This window comes from Nasonia vitripennis, assembly GCF_009193385.2.
Source record: "Nasonia vitripennis strain AsymCx chromosome 1 unlocalized genomic scaffold, Nvit_psr_1.1 chr1_random0002, whole genome shotgun sequence".
Lineage (NCBI taxonomy): Eukaryota > Metazoa > Arthropoda > Insecta > Hymenoptera > Pteromalidae > Nasonia > Nasonia vitripennis.
The window spans coordinates 5,266,090-5,284,822 of record NW_022279588.1 but is presented as its reverse complement, the minus strand read 5'-3'; the positions used below and the strand labels follow the sequence as shown (position 1 = coordinate 5,284,822).

General features: G+C 38.0%; 2 protein-coding genes across 4 annotated transcripts in view; both read right to left on the bottom strand.

Moving 5' to 3' along the window:
* LOC107980542 overlaps positions 1 to 18,733 on the bottom strand; it is a 530,828-nt gene that overhangs the window by 307,488 nt on the left and 204,607 nt on the right. The gene's annotated exons all lie outside the window — the stretch shown is intronic.
* Positions 14,176 to 15,496, bottom strand: LOC116416965. Its single transcript, XM_031927722.1, has 3 exons — positions 14,662 to 15,496; positions 14,411 to 14,582; positions 14,176 to 14,266 (listed from the first exon to the last, which is right to left on the bottom strand). The coding sequence occupies exons 1-3, from the start codon at positions 15,494 to 15,496 to the stop codon at positions 14,176 to 14,178; spliced, it is 1,098 nt and encodes a 365-aa protein (XP_031783582.1).

Genomic DNA, 18,733 nt, shown 5'->3' with positions numbered 1-18,733 from the left:
AAATCGAAGTATAAATACTGGATGCAACGCAAATATCAGAAGCCGCCATATGACGAGATTCTTATAGCACTATAACACGTTTCTTCAAATGTCGTTTGACTTTCCAAACTCGTGTTCAATAAAGTTATCAAACTTTCATACTCCTCCAATCGTATTTTATTATAAAAGCCTAATAATTATTGTTTACTGATCGGCAATACTCAATGAATAATGCACATGTTTGCGAGAAGCGGATATCGAGTCAGCTGTGAAGCAAACGTTTCACGCAACATTTAGCGCATGCGCCGATATACGTCAAGGCCGCCAACCCGCAGATACAAGGGCTTCGCGAGAGCGCGCTTATTCCAATAGCCAAATGCCTATTACAATGCATTGAAATGAAAATAACTTACGCACGCTTTTACCTTAAAAATAAATATAAACACAAAAAAAGCATTAAATATTAATCTCAACTATAATTCCCACAGGATAATTTCATTTCAAAATGCTTTTATTACTGGAACTCTTTTTCACTGTGAATCACTGTACATACATATGTGGGTAGTTGGCTTTCGATTTAATTTTTATAGTTTCATTATTGAAACGTTTTTCGATTTCGGCTGGTTGTGCGTGGGATAATAGGTTTAAGGTTTAGGATTTATGTATAGTGGGTTGGCCGGCCCCGAAGTCCCGAGGCCCCGAGATCCCGCAGCCCCGAGACCCCGCGGCCCACCGGGACTTCTCCCAAATTCCCGACGGCCAGTCCGGGCCTGATAGTATTGACAAAAAATGTCTTGATGATGATCATAAAATTTTCACTGATAGGCTGTTTCCAAATAAAGATAATTTACGCATATCTTTTGAACAAGTACAGTATCAGACTAATTATGATTGCGGTGTTTTTGATATAGCATTTGCAGTCGGTATTGTATTTAATGTTTGCCCATGCAATCTTTAATTTAACATTTGTAAAATGCGAAAACATTTGATTAGAATGTATGATATATCAACTTTATTTTTTTCCAATATCAAAAGATTATAAAAATAAAATTTATTTTGAAACAATTGCTGAAATTTCAATCATACGAAACGTTACCTAAGCAATAAAATTTGCTAAATTTAAATTAAATTTAGATAAAATTAATATTGAGGAACTTGATGTATGAAATACAGCAATCATTAATTAACTCATTTAGAAGCCAACACAAAGAATAAGTAATTGCTAAAAATCAATCAAAAAATATTAAGCTTAGCTGATATAACAACTAAAAATTGTATTCATTATTTTCAAAGAAACATACCGATGGATGCGGATAACAATGATATTGTGTATTTATCAAATCAAAAAAGCAGAAAAAACTTCATTAAAACGATTAATTTGATTAAAACAGTATAGTATTTCATAATAACTTATTGATAATAAATCAATAAATACGATATCATAAAATACTCAGATAATAGATCAATAGATAGTTGGTTTTTTTTATATAGCCCATACTTATCATTAAAATTTAACTATCACATTAACGTTGAAGCGTGTCCAACTGTATACTGCATTAAATATTTATTTAAATGTACTTTTTTAAAAATGAGTTATATTGATGTGATTTTTAGTATTAAATACAATTAGAATTAAGCTCTTAAATATGATAAAAGGTATATATTGTCGCTCCCTACGAAGAGTAGCGCTGTTCAAAACTTCCGTCATAAGTAGCACAACTTATTTCACACATGCTAGACTATCATAACTTGAACTTTCTCACAAATTAAACAACGAATTTCTATAAAAATGTCCCGATTTTTGCGAAATTGTCCCTAATGAACATTTTTAAATATTCACAATTTACAACTTTTTACCGAATTTAAAATTGTTTTCACAAATACAATAATTTTTTACAATCATTTTTTTGAATTATTCACTTTGTTTAGAAACCTTCTAAAATTTCCGAAATCTTTCTAAACGTTGAGGTTTGTCTGTCTTTGTCCAAGGTTTTCATGAAATTAACCAACAAAACAACCCAATAAAAACGTAAAATACTCACATTTTAAATAATATAAAGTCGCGAGTTGTGCTACTCTTGACCGCATTTCTGAACTGTGCTACTCTTCGCGGCAAATCGTGAGTTGTGCTAGTTTTTGTTTGAAAATTTGAACTGTGCTAGTCTTCGTACGGAGCGACGATATAGAAGAAAAGGATGTTAAGTAATTAAAAAAAGATATGAGAGGCTCCACGGCACACGGGTACGTTAAGCCCTTTAAAATGATAGAGAGTATATAGAGTAAAGGAATGTTAAGTTATTGAAAAACGGTATGAGAGGCTTCACGGCATACGAGTACGTTAAGTAGTACCTTTAATATAATAGAGGATCTATAGAGAAAGAGGATGTTAAGTATAATTTGTTTGACGGCTTACTTTTTATTGAAAATAAAAGTAAAATGATTTACCTTTCATGGATAGTTCTACAAGATGTCTTTTACCGATGTTTTTCTATCAGTTTTTATACGTTTGGCTTTGCCTTTAAGTATTGATTCAATAAAATAGTTGTAGAAGCATTCATATATGCTTTATATATAAACGTGTGCAAAAATAATTATGATTTACATATTCATTGTATATGTTTCTTTGCAATTACCAACGAGTGTTATACATTTATTTTATGTTAAATTATTATTTGTAACTTGTATTGTTCCTTTGCCATGAATCTGTGAACTGCTTGTACTTATTGCTATTGCTGATTGTGGAACTAACTTAGTTGAATCGGAGGTACGCACAAGCTTACGTTTGAAACTACCTGTAACCATTATATTATTATTAGACAATATGAAAATTAATTGACTAAAATTTGAAATAAACTCGCCTTATGAATTGCCGCTATTAACTTTACGGCACACGGTTACGTTGTACTTGTACTAAAGCAGTTTATTCTTCAGAAAATCTATTTTCCCCAATAACCTCTAATCCAATTCTATGCTTGATTTTAACTATCTTAAGTAATTGTTCGCACTTGGGATTGATTTTGAATTTTCTCTATGTATGATTACCTGTCTCCTTATTTTGTCTGCTTGTATTTTCATATATTTCCAACACTGAAAAATAAATTGTTTAAATTACTAATAAAATATGAAGTTTTGAATAAATTAATAGATACTTACGTCTAATACTTGAGTTTGTGTGTTAATGAGCCCGTGTTTGCACACAAGTTCAGTGAGTTCTCGTGAAAGTCTTTGTGTGATAGTAGTAGGGGCTGCGCGGCTACTTGGCCAAGCGGGTTCTGGGCCACCAAATACCCACGCATGGTAACTCATATTAGTAGATCCCTGTTTACCGACATATCATTGCATATCGACCGTGCTGCCAGCGGTGGCGCCCCCCATAAACCAGTGTTGTCGACGGTGGCGCCCCCGTTACCGACCCCCCCCCCCCTCCATAGCTCAGAGTGAGCATCGGTAATTTACTTTATCGACCTGGGATGCGATGGATAATTTGGAATAGGATTTGCAGGATTAAAGGTTGAGATAAACTAATGTTGCCGACGGTGACGCCTCCGTTCCCGACCCAACCTGTTTTATCAAACATGATTGATTGAAATTTCAATATGGCTGATTTGTTCAGGAGCTGACATCTAGACGCTGGCTGAGTCTCTGAGCAATGAGCATCTAGCCATCCTGAGGGCTTATGAAACTTCTAATAATATTTAGGCAGGGCATATACAAAGACTTCATCAGTTTTTGATGCTACTGATGAAGGAACAGGATTTTAGGATTTGGTGATAGTACAAATATAAATCCAGTATTCATGATATATTTTATGCTTTATTTATAAAAATCCTTATTTTTTATATGAGTATACATATTGTATTATAGCTAAAACATATACAAAGCTCTTATAACTAAAACACATCTCAAAATTTTTATTTATTACATGAGTATATATTCTTATAACTAAAATATATGTATTAAAACATTCTTAAAATAAATACATGAAAATTCTTGAAGAAATACAATAGTGATATTGGCATCTAAACATGTTAACCCTTAAGAAAAAATGTGAAATACCCTGCCTATATATATATATATATATATATATATATATATATATATATATATATATATAGTTACTTAACCTATACGTTGATGTGGCCATTTCAATGCAATTATAAGTACGCAACTAAACATCTAAAGCTAAACGCAGTATAAATTTGTGCCATTTTTTCTTGACTATAAACACTCATCCATCGATCCATTGTTGTTAATGTTTCTATGTAAATCCATTTTTTGTAATTATATCTATAATATCAAAAATCCTTAAAGTTAGTATAAATTATAGAATTTAGCAAATAATAATAATAATACAAAATAAATGTATATATGAAATCGCAGTGCGCTCCCGACAGCACAGTATATAAATCTTATACTTGCCATCTGGGCGCTCCCAACGGTACAATATATACAACTTATACTTGCTATCGGGGCGCTACCGCACTCCTTGACATAGTCTTAAGCTAAAAGTGATCGCCTATATATATATATATATATATTTTTTTTTTCAAATATTCGTTAGAAATAGCATTAGAGAACCGTTAGAGTACATAATAAACTTATATAAATCTAATAGTAATTAAATTGTGATTTATAAATTGGATAATACTTTCAATGTAAGATGTTATATAAAAATCCTTAATATTAGAAGAAAAAAAACTTACTAAGCGTCGCGATAATCCCCTTTAAAAAAGAATTTAATATAAATAAACACTCTAATTATTGATGAATTGACATGAATTCAATAATGTTGTGTCCATAATGTACTAGATAAACATCTCTAGTATCAATTTCATTCTTCAACTTCTCCTCGTCGGTGTTGTTCTCGATGAGGAAGGCATTTACTTTGGTGGGTAGGAAAACGTCGAAACTTCCATTCAACTCTAACACCATCTTCGCGCCAAATTTTGTCTGAACTTTCTTATGTTTGGATATTTTGTACTTCTTGTTGATCTCCAAATCCTTAATTTTTTCGTAGGCAGGAATGGTGGAGCTTTTGCCACAGCGTTCAGCGACTCCATTCTGTAAAAATAATGAAACAATATGTATAAGCTTATTATATTTGTTTATGTATTACAAGAATATATTATACTCACATGATAAATTATTCATCCAATGTTGTCGTTGTTGTATCCGAATCAAATGGAAGAGCAAAAAAGACATAATGAAAAAATTGAAATGTTGGCACTCGGTAAAGGACTGTTTCTAAAACCTCATCGTAAAGGTTTCAGCATCTTTCTGAAGAAGAAGAACAAAAAGTGTAAAGGAAGAACAAAAAAAAACTTTGATGAAATAAGATTGCCTAAACGTGCACTTACCGACTACGATCTGCTCAAATATGTAAACCGAATGAATATACCAAATTTTCGAGGAGTTTTTATGAGAAATGCTCTGCCTTCAAACGGTTGTCGAGCCAGAGAATCGGCAGTCATTAATCTGGATGATGCAAGTGGACCTGGCACGCATTGGGTAGCTTATCGAAAAATTGGTAATGAGGTTACATACTTTGATAGTTTCGGTGATTTACAACCACCACGAGATCTTATGAATTACTGGAAAGTATCTCAAGTTAAGTACAATTATCAGAGGTATCAGGAATTTTCAACTTTCATCTGTGGTCATTTCTGTCTGAAATTTATCTGCAATCAGCTCAATCGTAAAGATAATTTTTGTCTATATAAAAAGAAATCTACATGAATGATTTGAATTAGTCTACTCAAGATGGTTGTTGAATCAATGACGCACTATTTTCTTCCAATAGAACTGGATTCGGATAAGCAATACAGTCTTGGACTTGTTGAGCTGCTAACTTTTAATTCTATACCGAACGTCGATGAAAACTGTAATAAATTTTATGTTGGTCAAGAAATAATTGAACTACCTACTGGAAGTTATGAGATTGAGGATATTGATCGAACTCTACAAGGTATCCTCGATACTCGAGGTATAAAAGTTAGTATCAAACTAATAATACGTTACGAAGTGTTATTATGTGTAGTCATAAAATAGATTTCCGACCGACTGACTCGATTGGTCGTCTACTAGGATTCACTCCAAGACTTTTGAAGCCCTATATAAGTCACAACTCAGATTTACCAGAAGCTATTCTCAAAGTGAACGCTTTACGAGTTGAATGTAACATTACGACAGGAGCATACATAAATCAGCAGAAAGTTCATACAATACATGAATTTTTCCCAGCAGTTCCGCCAGGCTACAAGATAATCGAGGTGCCTAAACAAATAATTTACTTGCCAATATCTGTGAAAGTGATCGATCACCTACAACTACGCATAGTAGATCAAGATGGTGATTTGGTTAATCTCCGAGGTGAAATTATTACAATTCGTCTACATTTAAAAAGCCATTGAAATGGGTATTGTTTTTAATGCTGACAAAGCTATATTAATAGCTCAGTATGTCGTCAGACAGTCAGTCATTAACGAGTGATCAAAAGATTAACACGTCAGAACAGTCAGTTTCTACAAAGTCTCGGTCTCAAAGTGCGTGGTGGAGGAAGAACGGGACCTCAAGCGAGAAAAATACTGAAAAAATAACTTGTACGTTTATCTGTTGTTGCTGTGTGCCTCAGAAAAATGGAATCAGTTCTTAACGTACAATCTCCTGTCATCTTTGATGAATCTGTCTCGCATTATGAGGTTCATGCACATCAACCCTATAATAGTGATGAAATTCGGATAGCTATACAACATCCAGATTTGTGTGTTCTACCATCAAAAAGTTCTCTACATATTTGTGGAAAGATTACAAGACAGGATGGACAAGCAGTATAACACACCCTTTTTGTGAACAATGCTATTAGTCATCTCTTTGAAGAAATTCGATATGACATGAATGCCAGAGAGATTGATCGATGTAAGAACGTTGCTGCTACAACCCTGATGAAAGGTTACACATCTTTCTCACCTAGTCAACTAAAGTATCTTGAAAATTCTGGTTGGACACCTATTACTGACGTGAAAAATATAGCTGATAATAATGGAAACTTTGATGTGACAGTTCCTCTATCAATGATTTTTGGTTTCGCTGAAGATTATCGCAAAATCGTTGTAAACGTTAAGCATGAACTTATTCTCACAAGATCGAGAAATGATTTGAATGCTGTTTTGCAAGAGGCTTTAATGGTGGACGGGAGTCCGACATATGAAGAATTCAAAATCGAGATCAATCGTATAGAGTGGCTTATGCCCTACCTCATGCTGTCAGACCGACGAAAAATACAACTATTTAACTATATTCAAAAAGATATACCGATTTCGATGAGTTTTCGTTCATGGGAGTTTTATGAGTATCCAGTACTTCCAACAATCACGCAACATGTATGGACTGTAAAAACATCGAATCAGCTGGAAAAACCACGTTTTATCATTCTCGGTTTTCAAACAGGGAGGGAAGGTATACGAAGACAAAATGCTAGTCATTGTGATCATTGTAATATTAGTAATGTCAAACTTTTCCTCAACTCTCAGAGCTATCCGTATGGAAATCTGAATCTTGATATTTTAAACAATCAGTTTGCCATGCTTTACGATATGTATGCTAATTTTCAGAATGCGTATTATTCTGATAGAATTGTAATAGATCCCCTTTTAAGCAAAGAAGAATTGCTCCACTCATAGTTATCGACTGCTCAAAACAAAACGAGTCACTCAAACAGGCAGCTGTAGACGTACGTCTTGAATTTGAATGTAAGCGTAATATACCCGTGGACACTACAGCGTATTGTCTAATTCTACATGATCGCATTGTCAAGTATAATCCTATAAGTGGTGATATTAAGAAACTTGTTCGAAACTATATAAAGCTTGCAGGAACAAACATTCGAATTAGTATTATCTTAAACCATCAGTCAGGATAGATATAAAAAATGAAACGAAATAGCATTCCGTACAGATCTCTCAAGGATGATAAAAGCGTTAGTAGAGTGCAAGATGATGAACAATGTAATACGTATCGTAGAGAACCTTGTTCTACTCCTGTTAATAAATTTGAACGGTTAAGAAATACTTTTGAGAAATATTCCACTAATACGAAGTCCATGCCAGAACATCAAGGTTATAAGAAGTTCTGAAAGATTTTATAATATACTTGTCTTTACAAATGATATTTTATGTACCTATCTTTTTTTGAATAAAGTAAAATAAAAATGAATATTTTGATGTATTTATTTATTAATCTCAACCTTTAATCCTACAAATCCTATTCCAAATTATCCATCGCATCCCAGGTCGATAAAGTAAATTACCGATGCTCACTATGAGCTATGGAGGGGGGGGAGGATCGGTAACGGGGACGCCACCGTCGACAACACTGGTTTATGGGGGGCGCCACCGCTGGCAGCACGGTCGGTATACAATGCTCTGCCGGTAAAACAGGGATCTACTAATATGAGTTACCATGCGTCGGTATTTGGTGGTCCAGTAGCCGCGCAGCCCCTACTACTTGTGGTATTTTTCGGATAACAACCCATAGCGGCATTCACTGCAAATGATGGGTGAATTCGTGTAAGTTTGTGTTTCATCCGCTATCTTCACCGTCATATTTTAATTTCTCGAAAATATAAATAATTATAATTACTATCTTGTCATAAGGCTTGCATTAGAAAATTATTGAAGGAAATTATTTTACATTTGATTCAGTCTCGATAAAGAGAAACGTATCGCCTGCGTCGCGTGAACCTGCTGCTTGCGAGAAAAGTCAAATTTTCCTGGGTAAAAGCGTAAACATGATGAACGTTGTTCTCCCTCCCCCCCTCTCTCTCATTCTTGTGCGTTTCTTTGCTATCGTCAGTGATTTGTGGAATACGACATCTGAGCGCAAGCAATTTTCGGCTAAAAAGCGCCTGTGTGTACGTGGCGACTTCGGAAAAGTGCTGAATCTGTAAATTTTCTTTAATAACTTAATAAATATGAAGGATGCGCGCGTGTAATTGTGAGAACTTTAGTTTTGACGCCACAACAATGTTGTTGGTTTTACGCGACTTGTTTAAGATTATTACAAAATACAGTTAACTTACTTTTCTTTGTTATTCACCTCGGCTTAAGCCTCAGCCTTGGAAGGTCCTGCATTGTTGTCAAACGCATTACTTATACTCAGATATTCGTCTACGGTTGCTGTGTGTAAGTACATTATATCATTTTCATTTTCGACACAGGTAAAAATTGATGCTTCAAAATACCTTATCTAAAGTTATTCTGGTTTTCGAAATAAAATAAGTTCTGCTATTAAGTGCGGGACTTCTACGTGTCTTACAGTATGAAAATAGTAATTACTAGCACACAGCTTTTTTTAAATATTATAGTATAATCATTTCTGAGAACAGTTACACGATTTATTTTGCAGGTAGCTCCAATAGTTGTGCAAGCCATTGATGATGATGACCTTGATGACAGGATGCAGTCAAAATTAATCAAACGACAATGAAAAAATGATTTGTTTGACGTCGGAGAAGAGCAGTTACGTGCAGCAGTTACGGTTTTTTGCGTACTCGCTTTTTTGATTTTGCCTTGCAACGCACGTTGCGTACCGGTGCACAGCTCTTCTTCAACTGCCGTTTGCGCTTGGCAACAGGACCTATATAGCCATTGCCGCTCATCATCATTTGATCAAGCTTGTTTTCTGCTTTTCTTTTCAAATTTTTACCCGACTCTTTCAGTCGACCGCTGAGGGCTTCTTTGAAATTAGCACCGTTATTGGCGACGTCGTCGATTACATTCAGGCCCGCGCGAACAGCTTCTTTGCCGACCGCTTTGGCACCGCGCGCGAGATAAGGTGCTATTCGACGAAAAATCGAGCCCAGAAAGCTTTCAATACCTGAACCTCGTTGGTAAGTCGCTCCGGTGTATACAGATTTTACACCGGTGCTGCCACCGACTTGGTCGTTGTAGTAATGAATATAATGACTCATATTTATGCCTACAGATTACGCTTAAAGTGAAGTGTAACCGTAAGTGTCCCGTACTCGAATTTTTGGTATTTTTTCACCGTGCTGATCTCTTATATCGATAACGATATTTTGGAAAGAGTGCCGCAGCAGTGGAATGTAATGGATCGGTACAACCTGATTAACCATGTCCGTGCCGAATTAGCACTTCGAGTTTTCAAAAGCGATTATGCGCAAAAGTGCTGGCACAGCGCGTGCCAAAGAGGCAGGTCTGCTACCCACGTTATTGCTTACACCCAAATTCGATGTTACAAAAGTGCCCATATGTCTGTGCACGGCATCTTCGAATCCAAATACGCATCGAATTTGTTCATTAAAGGTTGTATAATGAGGATATTTACACTTACAAGTACGTCTCAAGGTGTAGTAGCCTTTCTGAAATTCAGTCGGTGCGAGTATTTGATGCTCGCGAATATCTCGTACTTTGTTCAATTCTTCGGCCAGCTGGTCCACAGTTTCGTATATTCCATGAGGATAATTGTAGTACTCATCGCCGTCTTTGCTGGTCTCACTGCCAAGTTTAAAAGTGTAGTACGCCTTGGGTTCTTGAATGTGCATAACGGTGCGCAGCACGTGGATTTCGGCTAGGCCCACGTGCCAATCTCCTGTCAGTCTTATTTCGCGGCACAGATGCGTGCTGATACAAGTTGTCGCGTTATCGGGAAAATAGACTAAGCTGCTGTTACTCGGTAGCACGAGATAAAAGTCGTCCGCGTTATCCATAGTTTAAACACCTTTGATATCGCTCGCTTTTACCAAAGAGTTAAATTTATCCGGATATCCCAGCCACTTGACAAACAATTGTTTTTTATTTCCGCGACCCTTGGTTTTAATTACACGCTCTATCTTGAATTCTTGATCAGTTAGCATACGAGCAGCGCCTACGCGCACCAATTTCTTGTAAAAAAATCAGTCAATGATTTCATCATTGAGATCCTCCAATTCGTATGTGTAGAAACCTTGCCGCTGAGTTACGCGTTTGATTTTGAAAATTTCTTCGCTAAAGTTTTTTTTGAATCCTTTCGTAAAGGTGCCCTTGGATCGACTGATGCGTACGTAGTCGTTGACACGGTATTTAGGCTGTATCGGGTGCTTCTTTTCTCGAGCGTGGCGCTACTGCTCTACGCTGCTGCGGGCTTTGTGCGCATTGTAGAGATTAACCGCAGCAGGCCTCATATTTGTAGACGTGTGAATCGTGTTGTTGTATGCGTCGACAATTTTCTGTAACACGTCAATGTAACGTTTGGTGTTGCGGTGGGTAAAGTACCTCCACATACGCTCTTTCAGCGTACGATTCACGCGTTCAAATACGGCCGCTTTGATATCCGGATTTCGGGCGGTGCGAAAAGAAATGTCATATTTTTTGAGAATTTTTTGAACAGCGCTACCTGTAAACTCTTTTCCCTTGTCCGATTGTAAACACTGAGGCACACAATTACCGGCTCGTTTGAGAATTTTTGCAATGGCTGTAGCGACTGTCTGAGCTGATTTATCGCGCAAGGGTTCGGACCATACAAATTTACCGAGAACATCATGACGAGGAGTATGTAAGAGAATCCGTCATTCGCTTCTTTGAGCACGGTTAATTGACACAAATCTGCCTCCCAAACGTCGTCAATGTTGGTGACATTATAGTGTAATCTTGAAAATTTTTTGCGTATCGGATGATGAAGTGTGTACGTATCCTGGTTGCTCAGCCACTCGTAGATGCGATTCTTCTCTTTGTCGGTTAAAGATTTGCCTCGAGTATTGACACGGAGGAGATTTCGAGCACCGGCGTAACCGGCCTCGTGTCCGGGATCATAATACTGTTTCTCAAACTTTATACCGGCAGATTTAACCATCTTTTTTCACGAGCCGATTGTCTTGGCGACCGCGGTTCATGTCTGACTTTACTCGGCGGCGGTGACGTGGCTACTGTATCCGTACTTTTGCGCTTCGCCACCTTTATTCGAGCCGATATTTGTCTAATCATTTTTGAAACGTGCGTATTCCCAACGAATTCATTCGGCGTTTCGGAGCTAGCGATAAACTTTGCAAATTGAAATTGTCCAACGGGCGGATCGTACTGGGTATCTTTTTTTGGCTTTATCAATATATCGCTCAGTAAGTCTGCTATATTCGATTGAGGCACGAGACTACCGTCTATGATAACGCCACCCGTGTTGTTCCATTTGAGCCGATCGAACTCGTTAGCCTGCCAGTGTTTAAGCAGCAAGCGTGCTTATTTCTGATGAACTTTTGGCACACTTTCGATAATAGTTTCTTCCGACAGCTGTGTCGCGAGCTTCTCATCGCGAGGCTCTTCGAGTTGTTCGCTTTCCTTGAAGAACAGAAATCGTCGCAGTGCTTGCAAGTAGTTTTTACACTTTTCTTCTTCACTGATAAATTTTTTTGAATTAAGAATCTCATGCATTTCCGCGTCTAGTCGTGATAAGTTATCCCCAAGCGTTTGTACACTGCCCTCGGTTGTTGGTGGTGCTGGTATCGCGTGCTGCTGCTGCTGCTGAACAGTCGTAAGCTGGGCGGTGTTTTGTAAACGCTCGGCCATCGTCTCCGGTACAACAATCATTTTTCTGGCGTGCTCCATGTTAGTGTAACATTTTTGAGAGAATCGTGCTGATGAGCGGTTCGAGAAGCAGTGGTAGAAAAAACCACCGCTCCGAATTATAGTGCGTTTACGGCGTTTCCAAGTACCAGCGGTGGCGGCGGAGGTAGCTGTCGCGGCTACCTTACCCCGAGCGGCGGTTGGTAGTTCGATCAATTTTCTCAACACGCGTTTATGCTTTTTTAGATGATGTTTTTCGCACTCCTTGATCTCAACTATTCCGTGTAAGACGTTGAGCGCGCACTCGCAGATACACTTGATAAGCTGTTTATCAGCGGTCCGTATCACATATCATCGCGCGTTGGCGTACAGAGGGCGTTCAAAAGTGCAACGCGTTCGTACGGCCATCGTCACAGAGAGACTGCTTTAGTCTCGTTACAATCGGCACATTAAATAATGTTGTGTATCGCACCCTGCATCTATCGTCGATTTGCCACGACGTGGCACGTACGCGTATTGCAGCTGATCGTCAGGAAAAACGCATGTTCGAAATCGAAAGTCGTCCGGCGTATCCTGTTTTAGATCCAAGAGTAGATAGCTATGGGGGCGACTACATGCATCCATGTAGGCCTCTTGCAGAAATTTCGAGTCTTCGGGATAAACTTGTCGCGCTAGGTACTGGATTTGTGCACGGTCGCGAGGATTCTTCAACAGAACGATGTAATTCGAATTGAGAGACAAATCACACTGATTTGCACCTCTATAAAAAAGATTCTGACATAGATATATAGTGGATATGTTTTTGTGATGACAGCCACGTACAAATAAATCGAGTACTACACTGTTAGAAGATTCACGCATCAAGTCGTCTAAAATTAGCAATTTTTTCTTATCGGTATCGTTGGAATAGTCGCTTGGCAGTGGCAATCCTTCCCGAAACTCTATATTCAAATTACCGGGTATTTTAAATTTGTTCCTATACGTATCTTGCCATTCGCCATAGTAAAATAAGACGCGATCAAAGCGCACGTTGCACATTTCAGGCAGATTAGCGAGAAACCGTTTTACGAATACGGTTTTTCCACACATCGTTGAGCCTCATATGATGCATGTGAACGGATGCTTCTAACGAATCCATCTTTGTTACTGACAAAAACAAACAACCGTCCACCTGTTTTATTGTCGACGATCCCCGCGGCGGCGGCGGCGCGGTCGAGGCACGTCACAGTCAGCTCATCGCGTGCCTCATTATCAGCTGTTTTCCTGGGCGGGTGGGCGCAAGATAAGCTGAAACGACGCGACCGCTGCTCTCTAGCCTACTACACGCGGTGTGATCAGCTGATGATCGGCCGCCACTGATTTTTGGAGTGATGGGTAATGGTAAATATATTTATTTTTTTTTACTTTTACAGTATAGATAAGAATACATCAAGGTAAGGTTTTTCTTTTATTTTCAATCATATTTATTGAGATGTAGACATATTTTACAATGGATTAGTTATTTTTTATAACCAAAAGGAAGAGAACAGTTTTTCGACCCATATCGTCTTTTTTTAAGAACAACGCTACAAATTTTGAACTCATCGCGAGTCACAACCTCGTGAGTAAGTGTGCGCCTGGTTGTTGAAAAGTGTACCTTAATTATTCACTTGTCCTTGCCGGTGTCGCGATCGTCATTGTCGTTGTCGCTTTTGTCGGCATTTTCACTAAATTCATCGTCAATTAGAGATTTTATACTGTCAAAATTTATTATTAAAGTATTATTGTAATTTAGACGTATACCTTTGACTTTACAACATTCTATAGTGGCACCGGTGCCCGATGTGATTGCCCGAAAAGCGTAAAATTTCGGCGCTGCAGACATCATGGTTTCTATGTACGTACCCTCGCCATAACTTCTTAACTCATCCGTCATAGCACCTAAGAGATTACCTATTGGCGGCTCATATTCGGCCGGGTCGTTTTCATTTTTCACAAAAATGCTCGAGTCTGTATCGCAGTATAGTAGGCGCGATCCGAGTTTTTCCAAGTAACCATACAGTCGAGGCGTGCCTGCGCCGTTGTGTACGCTACTATGACTTTGATTTGACAACAGTGGTTTGTTTCATATTTGTGCGCTGATCGAATTTACCCCATAAGCTATTTAAACAAAGTTTGGCAACAGCCCGTAATCCAGGATTTTTCTTAATTTTTTCACGATCTAGAACGATACCCTCATCGCGCTCGTACTCGGCTAAATACCGCGCTTTCGCATTTTTGTTGATACACCAGCTGGGCCAGTCGGAGGCTTCTTGTTTTATCTTCAAAAATAGATTTACATACTGCGCAAAGAGCCCACCTTTCGTACCATCGAAGCGCGTCGTATCGTACAGCCAAATGACGTATATCTCGCTTATGCGATAACCGAGCTCAACGGCTTTGCGCAGCTCGTCCGCCACCCAAGTACCGGTAAACTCACGATCCGCTATTTGCTCGTGATGACAATCTTCGGTGCGCGCCTCGGCGCAACAAGAGCGACATAGCGCAAAGGGGAGGTGACCGTGCATTTTAACAGGCAGCAGCGGCATATACAAATTTCGCGGCGGTGAAACTCTGCACTTGACCAAGCCCTCGGCACCGTCAAGATTGTTGTAATCATCGCCAATCAATTCGCGACACTCTTCACCTACCAAAATACGCGGATGACCGATTGGGAATTTTCCACGCTTACAGATGTACGGGTACAGCGAACAAATGTCTGTATATTTGATTTTCTCGCCGTCTTTGACTTTGTAAAAAGGTATGATGTTTTCTGTTCGCCCTCCAAAAAATGCATCTCGCGGATTTAAAGTTATTCGACTCACCAGAGAATGATTTTTCACGTAGGAGGCGATCTCTTGGTTTCTCAATTTCACCTCGTCAAACTCGCATTCCCATATACTACGAACATCGTAGCCGCAATCGCGCATTTTTTGCAATTTAGACATTGTGTTTTCGTATGCGGCGTTAAAGGTGCGACCATAAACCAGCGATTTCTCACGCGCTTTATCAAAACATTTCGGGCAACCGTGCGTGTAACAACCCTCGTACTCGTATACTGTGTCTTTATGCTCTCTATTTAAAGGTGGTAAAAATCCGTCCACTAGAAAACCCTCGGGTAATCGAAACTCTCGAGCGCGCCCCGCGTGAATGATTTCTTGACCACACTCGCGTTTGCACTGAACCAACCACTCTATAGATTTTTGAGAATGTTTGTCACCTCGGCGATAACCGCTAGCAGGTATAATACCTATAGTCTTATCGAATAAGAAATTTTTTTCTGTGCACAAGCAAGCAAACACTTGCTATATTAGTTGCTTCAACGAATGGACAGATTTTATCCACATTCAGAAATATCTCTCGAAAAGCAACACAGGCGCGTCGCAAAATCTCCACATCCATACGGCAGTATTCTACTATTTCTTTTTGAAAATCGAAAACATAATCACGCCGAGTTTCGTTGTTATACCACGCGTAGAACGCTTGTCGCTCTTTGACAGACATACAGGGTGGGCCATTTTAATCAAACCAGTCTAATAACTCCTAAATTAAGCCATGAACAGAAAAATTGTTCAGATGAAAGTTGTCCAGGATCAAGGGGGAATCTTTTTGTGCAATTAGTTTTGACCTTGAACTCAAATTTCAAGGTCATTGGAAGGTTAAATTTTTTTTTTAAATAGGAACCCCTATTTTTGATAGCAGATTGGGAAAGAACAGGAAATTTTACGTCCGAAAGTCAATATCCTCTAAAAGCTCTGGCAGTCGATCTCTGAGCAATGCCAAATAGCTATTCTGGTTAACATTTTGACCTTAAAAAATATGGCCCAATCAGGTAACCATTAATGATCCCACACCACACCATTAAACTCCATCGGTTTTGATGGTCAATAGCCCTGTACCAGTGGGGATTTACAGGTGACCAGTAGTGACTATTGTGCCTATTTAATTGACCATCACTGCGAAATATAACCTCGTCAGAAAACATAACAAATCTGAAAAAATCTGGATCATTTTGTAAAACTCCTAAAGCCCACTGGCAAAAGATAATACGCATTAGAAAATGGCGTGGCCTAAGCTCATGAACTAATCTTATGTGGTAATCGTGATAGTGGAGATTATTGAGAATTCTCAATGCTGTTCTTCGTGGTATACCGATTTCTCTTTCAATTTGTCGACTACTAATTTGTGGATTGAGATGAACAGCTGCTAAGGCGGCTATAACATTAGAATCATTTTCGTTGTATTCGTGGTGTCTGCGTTGACGACGAAGATGTCCATCACGAGCTCTTCGAAGTAATCTGAGTAATGTGTTGTGAGTAGGACGCCTTCTTAGAGGAAAGTGTTCAGCGTAGAGTCGCACCGCGGCTCTGGCATTGTTTTGGGTTTCGCCTAAGATCATTATCATATCAACAATTTCATTGGATTGATAATCGCCCATGTTGAAAATTTTGTTTATAATAAGAAAAACTATTTTATTTACATTCACTCTTTATTGAAATTGAAACTAAACCAAAATAAGAAAGTGACAACAAAAAAAGGAGGAATTTTCAAACTGTATAATTTTTAAATAAAATTTGTAACTTCTTATTTTCTTACGTTAAGACATTGTGATTTAAATTGAAGACAGCGTGAGAACAATCGTTACAATTCATATTAGATTAAAGAAATTCAACTTAAAAAAAACATCTAAACTGGAAATGATGCACTTTGGCAAATACAATTATTAAAAATTTTTTTTAATATTACAAAAGCAAAATGCTGTTTAATATTTTATCTTAAATAATGTATTTTTTAACATCCTACCTTTATTGTTCAAGCATTTTTTACGCTTTTGAAACGTTAAACTTTTACTTGACTCTGCTTCGACCGTGAATGAATTGACAACATTGATTTTTAACGTTCCATTTCCCACTCCCATTAAGAACTTAGATATTTAAAATTATCATGTTTACTTCAAAATTTACTTTTGACCACTAAAAATTTGTTAACGAATGTTAAACAAGCATCCTAGTGAGAGCTAAGGGGACTCACAGTAAACAAGCACCCCAGTGAGAGGCAAGGGGACTCACTTTAAAAAAGCACCTCAAAGGGAACATAATCCTAATACGTCCACGTCGTTGTTCCTGGGTAGCGCTGAAATTAGGGAATTATTTTGTTTTCAAGGTAAATATTTTCATGGTCATTGTCACATTGGGTTTGAATATTCATCATAAAAGTACATTAATTACGATTATTCTATCAGAAAATGCGATTAAATAGTAATTACAGTATTTCTTAACATTTGACCTTGAAATGACCTTGTGAAGGTCATGAAAAAATTTTTGAAATACGGTTTCGGACGTAAAATTTCCTGTTCTTTCCGAATCTGCTATAAAAAATAGAGGTTCCTATTTAAAAAAAATTTGACCTTCAAATGACCTTGAAATTTGAGTTCAAGGTCAAAAATAATTGCACAAAAAGATGTCCCCCTTGATCCTGGACAACTTTCATCTGAACAATTTTTCTGTTCATGGCTTAATTTAGGAGTTATTAAACTGGTTTGATTAAAATGGCCCACCCTGTAGAATCTGGCGCGTAAAATCTTTCATCGAGTAGAGGGCCGACGTAATTTTCGTTCTCGGGGATATTAAACAAATGCGGGAAATAGCCCTTTTTCGCGCACGGTGGCAGACCAAAAGTTTCGGGCAATAAACTTAATGTTAAAATAATTTAGACTGTCAATAAATTTGGTACGGCCACATTGTAGTAAAACGATATTTCTTCCATTGAGCACGACACGAGGATTGGCATTTTCATACTCTTCGACTAAATACTTCAAAATAAACTGGGCATCGAAACCACTAGCATTGTGCGCGATGCATATAATACGCTCAAACACCGATTTTTCACGAACGTATAATTCAATGAAATGCTTTATGGCGTTTTCTCGAAAGATGTGTTCGCGTATACCGCAGGTGTCGCAACGTATTTTCATATCATCGGCGCGTGACAGACAGTCCGTACACAAATGTTGAACAACGCATTGATTTGGAGTATGCAAACACGTATCCGCTCGCATTTTATACAGCGTATCTTGTTGTGTTTCAAAATCGTAAAGCACGTAAAGGTATTCTTTTAGCTGTTTTGGAGCGCGCACAATCTGCATGTAACACGCGGCGTTTGTAGAGTGCGTGACCGACAAATTT

What these genes read in the sequence shown, in the direction of transcription:
- LOC116416965 (XM_031927722.1), bottom strand. Translation starts at nt 15,496, where the DNA reads ATGTCTAAATTGCAAAAAATGCGCGATTGCGGCTACGATGTTCGTAGT. An exon ending in TTGTTTAAATAGCTTATGGG is followed by an intron (nt 14,583 to 14,661) that starts GTAAATTCGATC and finishes ACAACGGCGCAG; the next exon opens with GCACGCCTCGACTGTATGGT. An exon ending in AGAAGTTATGGCGAGGGTAC is followed by an intron (nt 14,267 to 14,410) that starts GTACATAGAAAC and finishes AAATTTTGACAG; the next exon opens with TATAAAATCTCTAATTGACG.